Genomic DNA, 13,644 nt, shown 5'->3' with positions numbered 1-13,644 from the left:
GAAAAATTTAAAAAGCTCTTTGTGGGTCCAGCATTACGTCATCTAGAACCGCAGCCAGTATAGCCTGTGCTGTATGGCAAAAACCAAGAAATTTAAATCGCCCCTCTGCTGACTGATTAACTCTGAGACTGATTGGGCCACTTAATAGCAAGTAATAGTAATAATAGTAGACAATTGTTGAGTGCTCAGGGTGTGCAATCACTGCTTACCGTGCTCTGCGTATACATATGACCTCCCTGAATTCTCACCTCGGCCCAAGAAGCAGGTAATGCAAGCTCTGTTCCTGTGTGACAGGTGCGGAGGCTGAGGCCTTGGGTTAGGGCGCCGCCTCCAGTCACCCAGCTGGCGAATGGCAGGCCGGCTCCACGACTCACACCACCACGTACACGTCCTGCCTATCCCTGACACTTCCAGGATTCCAGGCTGGACCGCACTTTAATAAGCTCACCACTCAGCTGGGCGTCTCGTTAAAATGCACCTCAGATTCAGCAGGTCTGGTGGAGCCTGAGACCTTGCATGTCTCACAGGCGCCCCGGGGGTGCCAAGCCTGCTGGTCCGGGAGCCCTGCTTTGGAGGGAAAGGAGGCTCCGAGGAGTAGAATCCTGACCTTTGTGGCTTGTTCAGATGCTGTTACTGTTAATGAGCTATGTGGAACTCCGAGAATTTTAAGAGGGCTTGTTTTGATCTTGTTTAAAAAAAATAACATGTCAAGATAAATATTTAGTATAGTCATTATAAGGCTGCGAGAAGTTGGTCATCAGATAGTCTTGCTGGGGGGGAGGATATAGCTCAGTGGTAGAGCACATGCTTAGCGTGCATGAGGTTCTGGGTTCAATCCCCAGGACCTCCATTAAGATAAATGAATAAAAACCTAATTACATCCCCCCAACCCCGCAAAAAGACCCAAAATGAAATAACATAAATAGTCTCATTGTGTTAGACAGCAAACTAGAATAAAACAGGGCAGCATCCAGACTCAGGGGAGAGGGGCTTCCTCACCCACCCCCGGGTTTCCTCACCCACCCCCGGGTTTCACACTCAGAGATGTTAGTGCACAATTTGACTGTGTGTTGGTGTTATGTGTATTTCCCTTTGCACACGCAGGTCTGGATGAGTCCACTGGGGGGACCCCCCTCACACCGGCAGCACGGATATCGGCCCTCAACATCGTGGGAGACCTGCTGCGCAAAGTCGGGGTAAGTTGGCACCTTCCCGGGGTCCTGTGTGGCGTCTTCCCGTCTTCAGGATATTTGAAGGGTGACCTTACCCGTTCCTTCCCCTCTGGCAGAGGCTCTATGGGGTGTAGGTCTAGGCCCTGGCTCTTCGTGTCCCTTAGAGTCGTCGTGCTTCTATCTGACAAACCCCCGGGACTCTGATTCTGAGCCATCCTTTGGTCCCCGGGTACATCTTTCTTTCCTTGTACCATTTATCCTGGCATTTTGGGAAATTCAAGTGGTGTCAGTGTATTTTTTCTTAATTTGAAAAAACTGAGAAACATTTGAAAACTGCCTTCTCTTTTTCTATTTTCTCGGGGAGTTACAGAGAAAATCTTGAAAGGCTAGGGCACAGGACATGACCTCACAGTATTTTTGTTAATTACAGGGAAGGAGTCTATTGTGCTTAAGAAATAATGTAGGTGTTCTCTGTAGTTGTTTTGCTTATTTTTAACGATTTTTAAATCCTGCCAGTCTGTTGTTGGGAGGACCCAGAATATGTGTATTCAGAGTTAATAGACACTTACAACTCGTTTCTTATGTTTTTACTTTGGGCTTTGGTTTTCTGGTTTGCTGTTTGTATTAAAACAGGTTTTAATATGTAGAATATAAGAAAGCCTCAGGTGATCTCAGTGCCCGTTTGGTTTGCAGAGGGGCTTTGTTCAGACCTGCTGCCACTTGGGGCATGTTTCACAAGGCAACCAAGAAAGTGAATGATTCCAAGAGTTGATTTCATTTTTCTTGTAGTCCGAGTTGGGTCATAGTAGGGTTAGTGACTACTCAGGGAGCGCCTAAATATCTTAGGTTCTATGAGTTAGATTTAGGGGCACACTTTGGAATTCGACCACACAACACAGTTTGAAAACCACTGTCTTAAGTTATTCCCTGTGTGTGAACTCTCATGGAAGGTAAGAGTTCTTGTCTTTAACTTGAGAGATGAAAGCATATTTCTCTCCAGGCTCTGGAATCCAAACTTGCTTCCTGTCGGAACTTCGTGTACGATCAGTCCCCAAACCGACCAAGTGGCCCGGCCTCAGGGCGGGGAAGCAAGAACAGAGACGGTGGCGACAGACGGGCAGGCAGCACCAGTGTGCCTCTGGGTGACAAAGGGTGAGTGCCTTTTGCTGCTCCTTCTCCGTGTTGGGAGAGCCCCCAACTCCAGCCGGGAGCCTCTGACCCCCAACCGACAGCCCTTTTTTGAAAGTTGCAGGACTGTGTCAGTGAACCTTATCCTCCTCCCCGTCCCTGGAGACAGAGGTGGTGTCTTCTGGTTTGGGCAGACAGCCAAGGAGAGGGTCATTCTTATTACTTGATTCTGTAGCTCCAGCTCCCCCTGGTTGTGCTGTGAGAATGTCCTCTGTGTAAATCACTTGTTTGGGACTCAAGCTTCAAACACTGCTCTGCTTCCCCCAGAAGATAGTTTTATTTTTATTTTTTAACCTTTAAAACATTCAGGAGACTAAATTCCAGCCAGACTAGATTCCTGAAGCCAGTCACCTGATCGGAAAACACAAATCTAACCACTAACAGCTTTATTTATTTTCTTGCCTGAAGAGTATCAGGGCAGCTTCCAGTTTCTGAAATGCTCTAAGATGTGCCACCATGTCACTGGACCCCAGGCCACGTAAATTTGGGGGGTCAGTGGCAGACAGAGGACAGGAAACGGAGAGTCATTTTCCCCTGCATGCACGTAACTGCCGCACCTGTAGGCGTGAACGTTTTTCAGAGGGTCTTCGGCGACTGGGCTTTCTGTGTGGCCTCGGGGATGTGAGCGCTAGATGGCCAGTGTCCTTTTCTTCATTTCACAGGAGAGAAAATTGAGACCCAGTGAGACACTGCTCCTGACCTTGATACTCACTCTTGTAACCCCGTGGGCCCCCGTGCTAGCCAGTCTGTAACAGCTGTAATGTCCGCTTAATTTGGTTTGCTCTGTCTGAAGGTTGGGAAAACGCCTGGAATTTGGGAAGCCGCCTTCAAATATGTCCTCACCATCGCTGCCGTCAGCCCAGGGTGTAGTCAAGATGTTGCTTTAGGAAATCCACGGAAGCCGAGGCCCCTGGTGTCTATGCCCAGTCGTTATCCTCCCTCCCCGCTTTAAACTAGGTTTTTGTTTTTGTTTTTGTTTTTAAGTAGTCTGAGAAATACAAGCAAGCAGTCAACACTAGCCAATGACTGAGGCCGTCATCGCCTGTGGCCCCTGGTGGTTGTCCCTGGGAAATGCTCTCTCCTTGCTGAGGTGTTGCCAGTGGACAGGGACAAACCGGACCCTGTGGAAGGGGCGATGTGGGCGCTGAGGCTGTCCCGTCATTTTCAGCCACCCTGAGCCCTGATGGGTCTTGAGAGGTGTTTTTAATGCCTGAAGACACCTTAAAAGTGGGGTCTGAGCCCATCGCAGGCTCACCCCAGCCCCCACTCAGCTGGAGCTGCTTCCAGAACAAAATCTCCAGTGCCCTGTGGTACAGCAGGGACCAGCACACTGAAATCACGTCTAGGAGCGAAGAATAGAATAGGCTGTGTACTTTTTATTGAAACTGTGGTGTGGTGTACCTCCGACACTTTTTAATCTGCCTCTCACTGAGGCTTTTAGAGTTTCAGGGTAAATTTTATGGGGACCAGGTCCGTGGAAAATCTGTGTCCTTTTTAGTCCAATCCAAGCCTGACTGTTAGTTGTCCTGAGCCCCTCACCCTGGCCTGGGGGTGACTTCTGCTTCAGGACCCTGAGGGTCACTGGGGTATAATGGCCATGGCAGCCCCTAAGAACAGGGCTTCTTTCAAAGCCATGATGCAATAACTGCGGTGACCTTCAGGTAACATCAAACCACAAGCATTGTCCTTGGGCGCTTCCTTATTCAAGAAGAACGAACACAGAATTTCCACGCGGACGGTGGACGGCTCATTCAGCCCTGCTTGCTGTGAACGGCCGTGTCACACTTTGGATGGATGCAAGTAAACAAAAAACACAAATTCAGGCGCAAGTGTGCAGCTTAACGGCTGTCCATTACTAAGTTATTTTTCCAGAAGAACAGCAAAAATATCCTTGAGTTGAAAGCAGAACTTCTCAAGCGCTACTGAAATTCGGCAGAGAATTAAACTTGAGCGCCCACGTCATCACACTAGCAGCATTCTAACCTGTATCAGCAAAAGATGTACTTTTATTTTTTTAAAAGAGCAATAAAAATCAAGGGAAACTGATTTTCAGCTGGTTTTGGTGGTCAGTAAATGCTGCTGCCTCTGTGTTTCTGTGTTTGCTCCTCTGGTGGTGAAGAACTTTTGTTGTTTAACCAAGTGACTAAATAATGAAAAAAAAATCTAACTTTTAAAAAATTTCCCTCTGAGTCAGCCTCTTAGAACTGCATGTGGGACCCGCGTGTGTGCTGTGCAGGGTGTGTTAGCGCTTGGTCGTTGGGTAAGTCCCGTTTCCGTATGTTCCCTCTTCTCCAAGCTGGTCCCATGGTGTCGTGCCCGGAATCGTCTGTGTTGAGTGGACCCTTGCCAGGGGTCTCTGTCTGGAACACTCAGGCTGAGGAAGGAAAGGGCCCAGGCCTGGATTTTATGGCCCCCGCACCAAGGACAGGTTTTTACAAGAGTGGTTTAATTAAAAAAAAAAAAAAAAAGATGAAAATGTGACAGAGACCATAATGAAGCCTAAAATATTTTTCTGGGCCTTCAGATAGAAAGTCTCTTGACCCCTGCTGGGCGAGGGAAGTTGTGTTTTAACTCAGACGAGGAAATCTTATGTTCTTTGCATTAAGTACCTACTGTTTTGATTGATAAAGATGTTCTTCCTGGTCGAGGCCCTACTTGGGTCCTGGAGCCGCCCACCTGCTTGGAGTCCCTCACACTCCCTCTGCGCTCTTCTCTCTCCTCCCGGCCAGTCGCGGGATCTCAGATGATTCACTTCACCTCCCTAGGCCTCAGTTTCCCCATTCAGTGAAGTAATAACCTTGACTTCCTAGGGTCGTCGTGGGGATTCAAGGCTGCCCGCCCCCCCGCCCCGTTCCTTTTTCTCTGTAGAAAACAGAAAAGCCGACTCCATTCTAGTGATTTATAACCTTTTATTAGTGAGGGTGTCCTGAAGTACAATCGGGGTGCATATAAAACAGTGTGACATTCCTGCTCTCAGCCGTTCGAGCAGCGTCTCCTTGTTAATTCACGTGACTACGGAAGGCACTTGGTCTCGGTGAGCAGCGTGCGTCTGACGGTGGTAACCGGGGGGAAGAGGAAGTCTCAAACCAGGGCCCACGGGACGAGGCGGGCCCATGGGAGGAAGGGCCGGGATGGGGGCCTCAGCACCCACTGTGGTGACTTTCTCTGGGTTTCACGTAAACTAAGTTGCCAGTGACTGATTACCGTGGATACATTTTTCTAAAAGTTCAAAATCTCTGCACCATTCTTGACAGAGGGAGTGGGTGTGTCTGTGTCTCCTGTTGGGTTTTTCTCATTCGGCATGTCATTCACAACTTTGATGCCCTGAAGGCAGGGTGGTGTTAATTTCATCGTGAGAGGTGGCTGTGATGTTTGGAGTCTGAAAACGGATGTAGACGGTGCTAAGCGGAGTCCACTGGGGTTTGCTTCTGTCCTGTTCTGAGCAAGTTGTTTATTCACTGGCTTTGGTTCCGTTGAAATCTGCATCGCGAGCGTCCATTTCCTCCTCGGAACCATCCGCATTTTCAATAACTCTGCGTCCTCCAGATCTTCTAGAGGGAACGAAGGAGGTCTCGTTTCCCCGCCTGTGGGTTTTGAGAAAACACATTTCTTTAGGACAGAAATCTCCCTCGAGGTTGGAAGAGATTTTCGGACAGGGCAAAAAAAAAAAACAAAAACAAAAAACAAACACACACTCAAAACAAATGAGACGCAAATATTCAGGTGGACGAGAACAAATCCTGACTAGTCTCAGGTGTGGGTACATTTATCAGCTGGAATGGGGGCAAAGTAGGTTTTTCAAAGCAGGACCGTCTGCTTAAAAAAATGTCTGGCTTGGTCACTGGCTCCTGGTCTGCTGTGGACTTCTGTTTAGAAAGAAGGGAAGAAAGGGCAAGTGGGGGAGACGTCTCCATGGGTTCATTCCTCCCTTGTGGGCAGGTGTGAGGGGAAGTGTTATGTCTGCACCTTTTTGGCTTCAGGAGGAAAAGGGGGAGGGTTTCAGGTTTTCAGTTTGCAGAAGTTGAGAATGATCATCAAGGGTGGCCCTGAGAGGGCAGGAGGCTGCTGAGGGGACCAGAAAGCAGCTATTTGGGTAATGGCTCCGCAGAGCCCCCCACCGCTTTTGTGGAGCACAATTCTTGGAGTGAGTTCCCCCGGGGCGGGGATCTCGTCTGTTTTGGGCTCACCATGGCAGTCACCGTGCAAAGCACAGAATCGGTGCTCACTGAGTATTTGTCAGAAAAATAAGACGTTAATCCAAGGTGTATTTTAGCTCTAGCTGGTAGGACACCCTCTTCTCTCTGTCCCTACCGCTCCCCCATCTCCTCTTGGCTATCCTGCTGGAGGCCCTGGTCCCCCCGAAGGGAGGCTTTGTGTAGGAGGGCGGGGCAGGCAGGAGGAGGAAGTCAGACCCGCCTGCACTTAACTGTTTGGAAGCAACGTTCACCTTCTTTTCAGTGACCACAGCAGATAATCGTGTTGGGCTCCAGCCATCTGGCCCTGTTTGACCTGCATCGGAGGACAGGTCTTAACCCCATTTTAGGGTCTAAGAAGTAAGCAGACTTTCTGCGACAGAAACGACCCACTTGGCCACACAAAGGCTGGACAGAAAAGCCACAAGGGTGAGCCCATCCCAGCTACTGATTCTTCAGTCAAAAGGGACAGCTCAGACAGGTAAGACCAGAGACACGAGCAAGGCCCAGAGATTCCTGATCGCCGAGAAGGGGCTTCCCAACACGAGCCTGTGGGGTCTAGGGGTGGGAGAAACCCAGGTTGGTAAAACCCACTGGGTGCAGCGGATGGTACTTCCCGGGGGGCAGCGATCAGGAATAAATACTTAAAGTTGTAGCCATTTCCACCTAAAGACTCGGGTCAGCCTCTCTCCCGTCAGAGGGAAGCTTCCTGACCTCCAGCTACTTTAGAACTAACTTTCTATCACTCACCCTCTGGAGGTGACCTTAAAAAGCCTTCACCTTTCTTTAACACCGTGTTCTCCCAGAACTTGGGACCGAGGAGTGTCGGGCATACAGGGCAGAGAGAGGAGCAGCAGCTGCCCACCCACCTCTGTCCTCCTCCAGGTTCACAGCTGGATGGGACGGTCCTGGGGCTGGGAGACAGTGCCTCACCCAAGCTTCTAGGCTCCAGCCACTCCTTTTGCCTCTTGGAAGAGTCTGCACTTTCTAACTAGAAGGGTTTAATTGATAAATGCGCTCCCTTGATCTAAGAAGTAAATCGTGCCAGGGTCCCTGTAAACCCCCTGCTCAGGCACCAGTCCTGCAAGTCAGAGTGTTCAGGTTCGGGGGACACTCTTGAAGGAACTAGCTTCAAATCCTGGAGAAAGGTTGACACTGGCTGTATTTGTCACAAGGCCTGATCCTAGAGAATCTGGATTCCATTCATGGATGCAGAAACTCATCTAAGCCACTGTTGACATGCCAGGAATCAGCACAAGAGTATAAGCACCTGCTGCTTTGCAAGGACTCAGTTTCCATCAGCCGGTGGGCCCTACACTCCAGCCAGCCCTAGAGTTCAGCTTATCCTGTGATCCAAACGAGCTGGCTGGAGAGCTGCTCAGAAGCTGTGTCTTAGAGGAACAACACTCCTGCCTAAACCCCCTGCCAAGACCTCCCCCAGCTTTAAGTATTTGGGTCACGACAGCAAAGCTGAGATTCTCCAAGACAGAAGACAGACACAAGACAGGGCTTGCTGGGCCTCTCAAGGAGGATGAGAGGGAAGCCAGGCCCCAGGGGGCTAACTTCACGTGTGAAGACGTTGTTAGAATCCCAGAGAAGCTGAGGCCTCTTCACCCTGTCTTGTGAAGGCCCCCATGTGCTCCGTGGGTCTTGGGTGTCCATCCCCAGCCCACGAACACATGCCTGTGAGGCCTCCGGGAAAGGCTTTGCCCGGCCCGCACTGGCCGTGGTGGCCGGCGTGGCCCACGTGCACCGAGGATGCAGTTAGCAGCTAGGCCTCGCTTAAGCCTCACGCAGCCCAGTGGTTGTGAGACATCGGGGTGAGAGCTTGTTTCCTTCGCAGATGTGTGTGAAAACCCCACCACGGGGGGCATATTGCTGGGCCTCAGTCACCATGACCCTGTGCTGTGTTAATTCTGACTTGTGAACCAGACCAGCCAGAGGGAAGCCATCCTCCCGGAAGGTACCCAGATGGTGGAGCTGTCACACCCACTTAGTGCGGTGTCTGAACCAGACGAGGGGGGACAGCACCGCCGCGTGTCCTCGCAGTGGAAGAGGGGCCTCGCACGCAGGTAAGAACCCTCTAAGTGACACAAAGCCTCTAAACTCTGAGCACGCGGTGAAAGGACACATTAGTGCCACGTCATACGCCAAAGCAGGAGGAAGGAATAAAGGGGAAATGGGTCCAGAGATGAGGTTCCCTTGTGTCAGTCTTGGTTTTGATGAGAGACAGTTTTGAACTAAGATATCCAGGCCTTCAGATTTTGTAGGAATCTCAGAAATTTGCAAGGGCTAAAACAACGGGGTGAGGACAGACAGGGAGGGTGCGTTGGCAGAAAGGAGATGGAAACCAAGAGCCACACACATGAGCCGCGAAGCTGAAGGCATGATACCTGGTGAGTCATTGCGGAGTTTCCTGGGGGAGGGGACCTCTGAAACAGAGAGAGAGAGCCCCCCGTGGTTACCATCTTCCCGCTCAAGTGCGTTTTTAAATCATTAGAGGCATTTGCTTCAATTAAATAATTAAAGGCACTTTAAGTCAATCTTACGGCGGAGCACCTGAAGCCAAGAGCTATTGACGAGGCTGGCACATAGAAGGACGCCTTTTCTTTTCTCTCTCTCTCTCTCTCTCTCTTTCAATTAAAAAGCAAATTTCTATCCTTCAGAGCTGCTTTTAAGAACGGAAATGGTGTCCTCTCACTCTGCATACCTGTCAGGAAGGTAAAGGAATCTGAGTATGCTAGTACTAAAGAGACTTGTGGGAACAGAACCCAAACAGATTCGGGCAAGGAGCCTGCAGCAGCCTCTCGCTTTATACTCTATCTTCGTGGCCTTTTACGCCCACAGTGGAGGTGGGCACCTTTGGCAGCTCACGTGGAGATGCCTGGCAACATGCGAAATGATGGATACGTTGGTCAGGCTCTTAAGAACAGCTTGTGTTGAAATTTATCTGGCTGGTGAAACTTGCTTTGTAATTCCTTGTTCGCTGAGGAGCTGGCTGGGCTTGCCAGCCTCACTCAAAGCTCCAGGGCTTGATTTTGTGTTTTTATATATCTACAAGACTCAGAGAAGGCAGAAAAGGTAGGACCTAGCTTCTACCTGCGTTTACATGTATGTTCATATTAAGTGTAAAAAAGGGGTGGTCTGATACCAGCCTGGACGGCCTCAGAAGGGTTGATTGTCTGGGGTGGAATCCAAGGGGATGGTGAATGTGGGCAGCAAGAATCATGGGTCCCAAGAAAGGGAGCAGTGACAACAGAAAGGTGAGAGAGCTGGAGAGGCTGACTGCTTCCCCGCCACGTAGACCGCCTCTGAGGAAAGGCAGTGTCCATTTAGCAGCAGAGTGAGGTCTAGGGGGTGTCTGTCGGTGGGGACACACCACCCCTCACCTTGCATAGTCAGGGGGCTCCTTCCCTAATCCCTGTCCCCTGAATCAGCTGCTCTCTTCCCCCTTTCAAAAGGGCTTTGGGCTTTCCCCTTGTCCCATGCAGTGGTTCTCAGTCTGGAGTCAAGATGCCAGGTGATTTCAGAAGGTTCCTGGGCACACCATGAGTAACTGAATTGCACAATGAGAAAGGCATTCCCTTTTCAACTCTTAAAGACATCTGATTATGTCGAAGAATGTCTATTTGGTGCTGATGTCTTCCGTCATCTCCTTTTTAACTGAGAAGTAGGCCTTCAGGTCACAGTCATCAATCTGTGGCCACAATAGCTAGAACTCACTGTTGCTTTGTTTTCACTGTGTTTAATTTCGTTGTGACCTGTCGATGCAAATGACACTGGTGTAACAATACAGGGGGTGGTAAGAATCACTTGTAAGTAGATACATGTATGATTCACACAGTTAACTTCAAAGGAAACATCAAGGCAACATAAGTGTAAATGGTAAGAGGCTAAGGCAAAGTGGCAATGGTGGGATGAGAATGAGGTTGGAGAAACGTCATCTCTGACTCCGTGACTGAAGGTTGACTCTGTACCCAGCACTATCCTAGACCCTGGGGGTGAATAAGCAGACAAAACCTCTGTGCTCATGGGCTTGCAGGCCTAGACTGAGGACAGACTGTAAACGAGATAAATAAAATAAATAGCAAGTTATATGACGATGGGAGGAAGAGAGAGGAGAGCTGGAGGGAGTAAAGTTGGAAATTACAGACAGGTAGGGAAATTCTAGTAACATGGATGAGTAAACACCTGAAGGAAGGAAAGGAGGGAGCCAGCTGTGCAGGGAGCTGGGGGAAGAACAGTCCGGGCAGGGAGAGCAGCTAGTGCAAAGGCCCTGGGGCGGTGTAGGACGAGGTGGAGGTGGAGTGGTAATTTAGGGGACAGAGGGCAGAGTTCATGTAGGGCCTAGTTGAACCATTGTGAAGATGTTGCTTTGGTCTGAGTGGGATGGGAGTCAATGGAAGGACCCAAATGAAGGAAGGACACGCTCCAACTTAATTTCCATTGAGCACAGACTATAAGGGGGTCAGCATGGGAGCAGAGAGGTCTAGGAGGTGGCTGAGAAAGCTGTCTAAACGGGAGGAGAGGGCAGGTGGGACCAGGGTGGCAAGAAGTGGATTCTGGGGGTACAGCATTTTTTAAGGGAAAGTTGGCCAGATTTCCCAACAGATTGGATATAAGGTGTAAGAGAGAAAAATAATGACCACAAGGCTTGTGGCTCAGGTTAGCGGCAGCTTGGAGCTGGGGTGGGCTGTGAGAAGGGCTGGTCTTGGGGTGAAGGGGCTCAGTCAGGGCTCAGGCTGGGGCATGCTGGGTGTGAGCTGCCTGTTAGGCATTGAGTGCAAGTGTCAAACAGGTCGGGGATCCCAGGATTCCAAGAGGTCTGGGCTGGCGATAGAAACTTGGACGTCACTAGCCATAGATGGGGTTCTGAAGCCACCAGACAGACTGAGATCACCTAGGGAATGAGCAGAGATGGAGATGAAGAGAGAACCAAGATGGCGCCCTGGGCAGGCAGAGGTGGGGATGGAGAGAGACCAAAAAGGTGGCCTGGGCTGTCTGACGGCGGTCAGGCTGTGAGACACGAGGTACCTGCAGAAGAGATGAAGGTAGGCAGCCAGAAAGGTGGGAAGGAAGCCAGAGGAGTGCCCAGGAAGGGCAGCGAGGAGAAGCAGTGAGCAGCAGCACGTGCTGCCGAGTCAGGCCAGGGCTGAGGACTGACCACTGGGCTACAGCTTCGTGGTAAAAGACTCCAGGGAAGTGGGGTTAGGAGGCTTGTTCAGCTGACAGAATGTGCCTCAGTGAGAGAGAAGATGTGCACGGGAGGAGGGCAAGACTTTCTAGAGCAACATCCTCAAGTGGACAAGAAGGGGAGCCCAACAGGGGTTGGGCTCAGCTGGCGCCGGACAGTTCAGCACAGAACTGGGGGGAAAGTAGACGAAACGAGCAGGGATGGAGGGAGGTGGGGGCTTGTTTATACTTAGTGAACGTTTCTGGCTTCCCGTTAAGTAGGAGGTGAGGCCATTAGCTGAGAGTGAGGACGGTGGAGACAGTAAGTTTAGGGAGGGTGAAAAGTGAGAGGATACGGCGGAGGTGGAGGTCCAGGCAGCACTAGGGGGTCAGCCTGGTGTTTCCAGGCGCAGTGGCAGCACGCCTGTTTGCTTTCCCACACCACTCTGAGCTGCAGAAGGTGGGCCGCTGGGTTTAACCTGTGTTTTAACCCAGTGAGTACAACACAGCAGGAGGGACCAGAGTGTTGAGGATGTGGGAAAGGCTGACCGTAACCACAGAGTCTCACCCGAGGGAGGATGAGCCGAGGGGCTAAAAAGACCCCAGCGGAGACACAGGAAGTGAGCCAGAGAAAGGTGATGGCAGGCAGATGGTTGATGGTCAGGCTGGGGCTGAAAGTTAACTGGGAAAGCCCAGGGAGTGGCGGGCTCTGGAGGAGAGAGAGTCAGGGACTGGAGAGGCTGGATCATCCACCTGGAGGGTGTTAGCGAGTGTGACAGGAAGTTCAGAGCTGAAACATTCAGGGAAGCAGGTGGACTGGGGGATGGGATGGAGCTCAGAGGTACAGAGGCCCCCAGTCCACCTAAGGCAGAAGGTCTTGGCTGGATGATGGCACCCCCGGGGGACATCCGGGGACATGCCACTGCGTCTAGTGGGTGGAGGCCAGGGATGCAGTGCAGCATCCTACAATGCACAGGGCAGCCCACGATAAACAAAGAATTGTCCAGCTCCAAACATCAGCAGTGCTGAAAAACCATGATTGAGGGAAAGGTGGGGAAGAGAAAGTCCAGAGAAAAGGTTAAGAGAGAAGGGATTCTGCAGTTGTCGAGGATGCAGTGAAGAAAGAGTTCAGGAGATGGAGATGCTGCCTCCTCCTTCTCCTCACCAGGAGGATGGGATGTGTCGGTTGTTAGAATAGGAGGCGTGCTGCTCAGTGTGATCTGGCCCCACCCCCGTCCCGCACCCGCTGGCTGGCGCCGCGTCCCCGATGCTGAGCAGGAAAGCCGCCAGGGCTTTGGGGAGAGGGAGCCTTTGCGTCGATACCCCGAGTCTCTGCGGGTGCTCCAGGCTGACCTGCGCGCCCGGCCCACGAGACGAGGCCCCCGGGGGTCGGGCCCTCACCTGAGCTTGCTCTTGAGCGCCGTCACCTCGCGGCCCATGGCCTCGTTGCTCTCCGTGGCCTCATCCAGCTCCCGCTGCAGCTTCCTGCGGTTGGCGTTGATGCGCTGAGACTCTTCCTCCGCCTCCTCCAGCTGCCTCTTGAGTTGCTTGACCCTCACGTTTCCTTTCTCGGCCTGTCAGGGAGTGACCTGGGGGTCAGGGGGGCCCCGTGGCCAGGCAGCAGGGCTGGGCGGGGCGGGGGCGCGGGTACCTGCTCCTTGTACTGCTCTGCCATCTTGCGCTCCTCCTCCACCTGCAGCAGGGCCTCCTTCAGCTTCTTGTCCTTCTGCTTCAGCGACTTGGTGGCCGCCTGCTTGTCTCTGTGCATACTGGGGCGGGGAGCGGGGACGGTTCAGAGGGGGAGGGCCTCCCCTGCAGTCGGTGTGTAAACCAGACCAGCACCATACCCACCCACTGTGGGCGCTTTCCCGGAGCCCAAATCAGGGCTCATCCCTGGAATAGTATTCGTCCAGGGAAAG

General features: G+C 51.6%; 2 protein-coding genes across 8 annotated transcripts in view; one reads left to right on the top strand and one right to left on the bottom strand.

Annotated features, from left to right (window-relative positions):
- NDE1 (nudE neurodevelopment protein 1) overlaps positions 1–4,406 on the top strand; it is a 28,367-nt gene extending 23,961 nt beyond the window's left edge. For 2 of the 3 annotated variants that reach the window (XM_032460984.1, XM_032460983.1), the window contains exons 7-9: positions 1,105–1,196; positions 2,173–2,324; positions 3,154–4,406. In XM_032460984.1, coding sequence (XP_032316875.1) covers positions 1,105–1,196; positions 2,173–2,324; positions 3,154–3,247 — 338 coding nt within the window. In that variant the 3' untranslated portion in view covers positions 3,248–4,406. Of the gene's footprint in view, positions 1–1,104; positions 1,197–2,172; positions 2,325–3,022 lie in introns of all 3 variants that reach the window. The other variant, XM_032460985.1, reaches the window with a different exon arrangement.
- Positions 4,407–5,252: 846 nt separating this feature from the next.
- Positions 5,253–13,644, bottom strand: part of MYH11 (myosin heavy chain 11) — a 106,098-nt gene continuing 97,706 nt past the window's right edge. For 2 of the 5 annotated variants that reach the window (XM_032460975.1, XM_014554534.2), the window contains 4 exons: positions 13,377–13,485; positions 13,127–13,299; positions 8,947–8,985; positions 5,253–5,944 (listed from right to left, as the gene is read on the bottom strand). In XM_032460975.1, the coding sequence (XP_032316866.1) occupies positions 8,955–8,985; positions 13,127–13,299; positions 13,377–13,485 (313 nt within the window). In that variant the 3' untranslated portion in view covers positions 5,253–5,944; positions 8,947–8,954. Of the gene's footprint in view, positions 5,945–5,973; positions 6,870–8,946; positions 8,986–13,126; positions 13,300–13,376; positions 13,486–13,644 lie in introns of those variants that run through there. The other 3 variants (XM_032460974.1, XM_006179078.3, XM_032460976.1) reach the window with 2 other exon arrangements.

The sequence above is a fragment of the Camelus ferus genome, chromosome 18 (assembly GCF_009834535.1).
Source record: "Camelus ferus isolate YT-003-E chromosome 18, BCGSAC_Cfer_1.0, whole genome shotgun sequence".
NCBI lineage: Eukaryota > Metazoa > Chordata > Mammalia > Artiodactyla > Camelidae > Camelus > Camelus ferus.
This window is presented reverse-complemented; position numbering and strand designations above follow the sequence as displayed.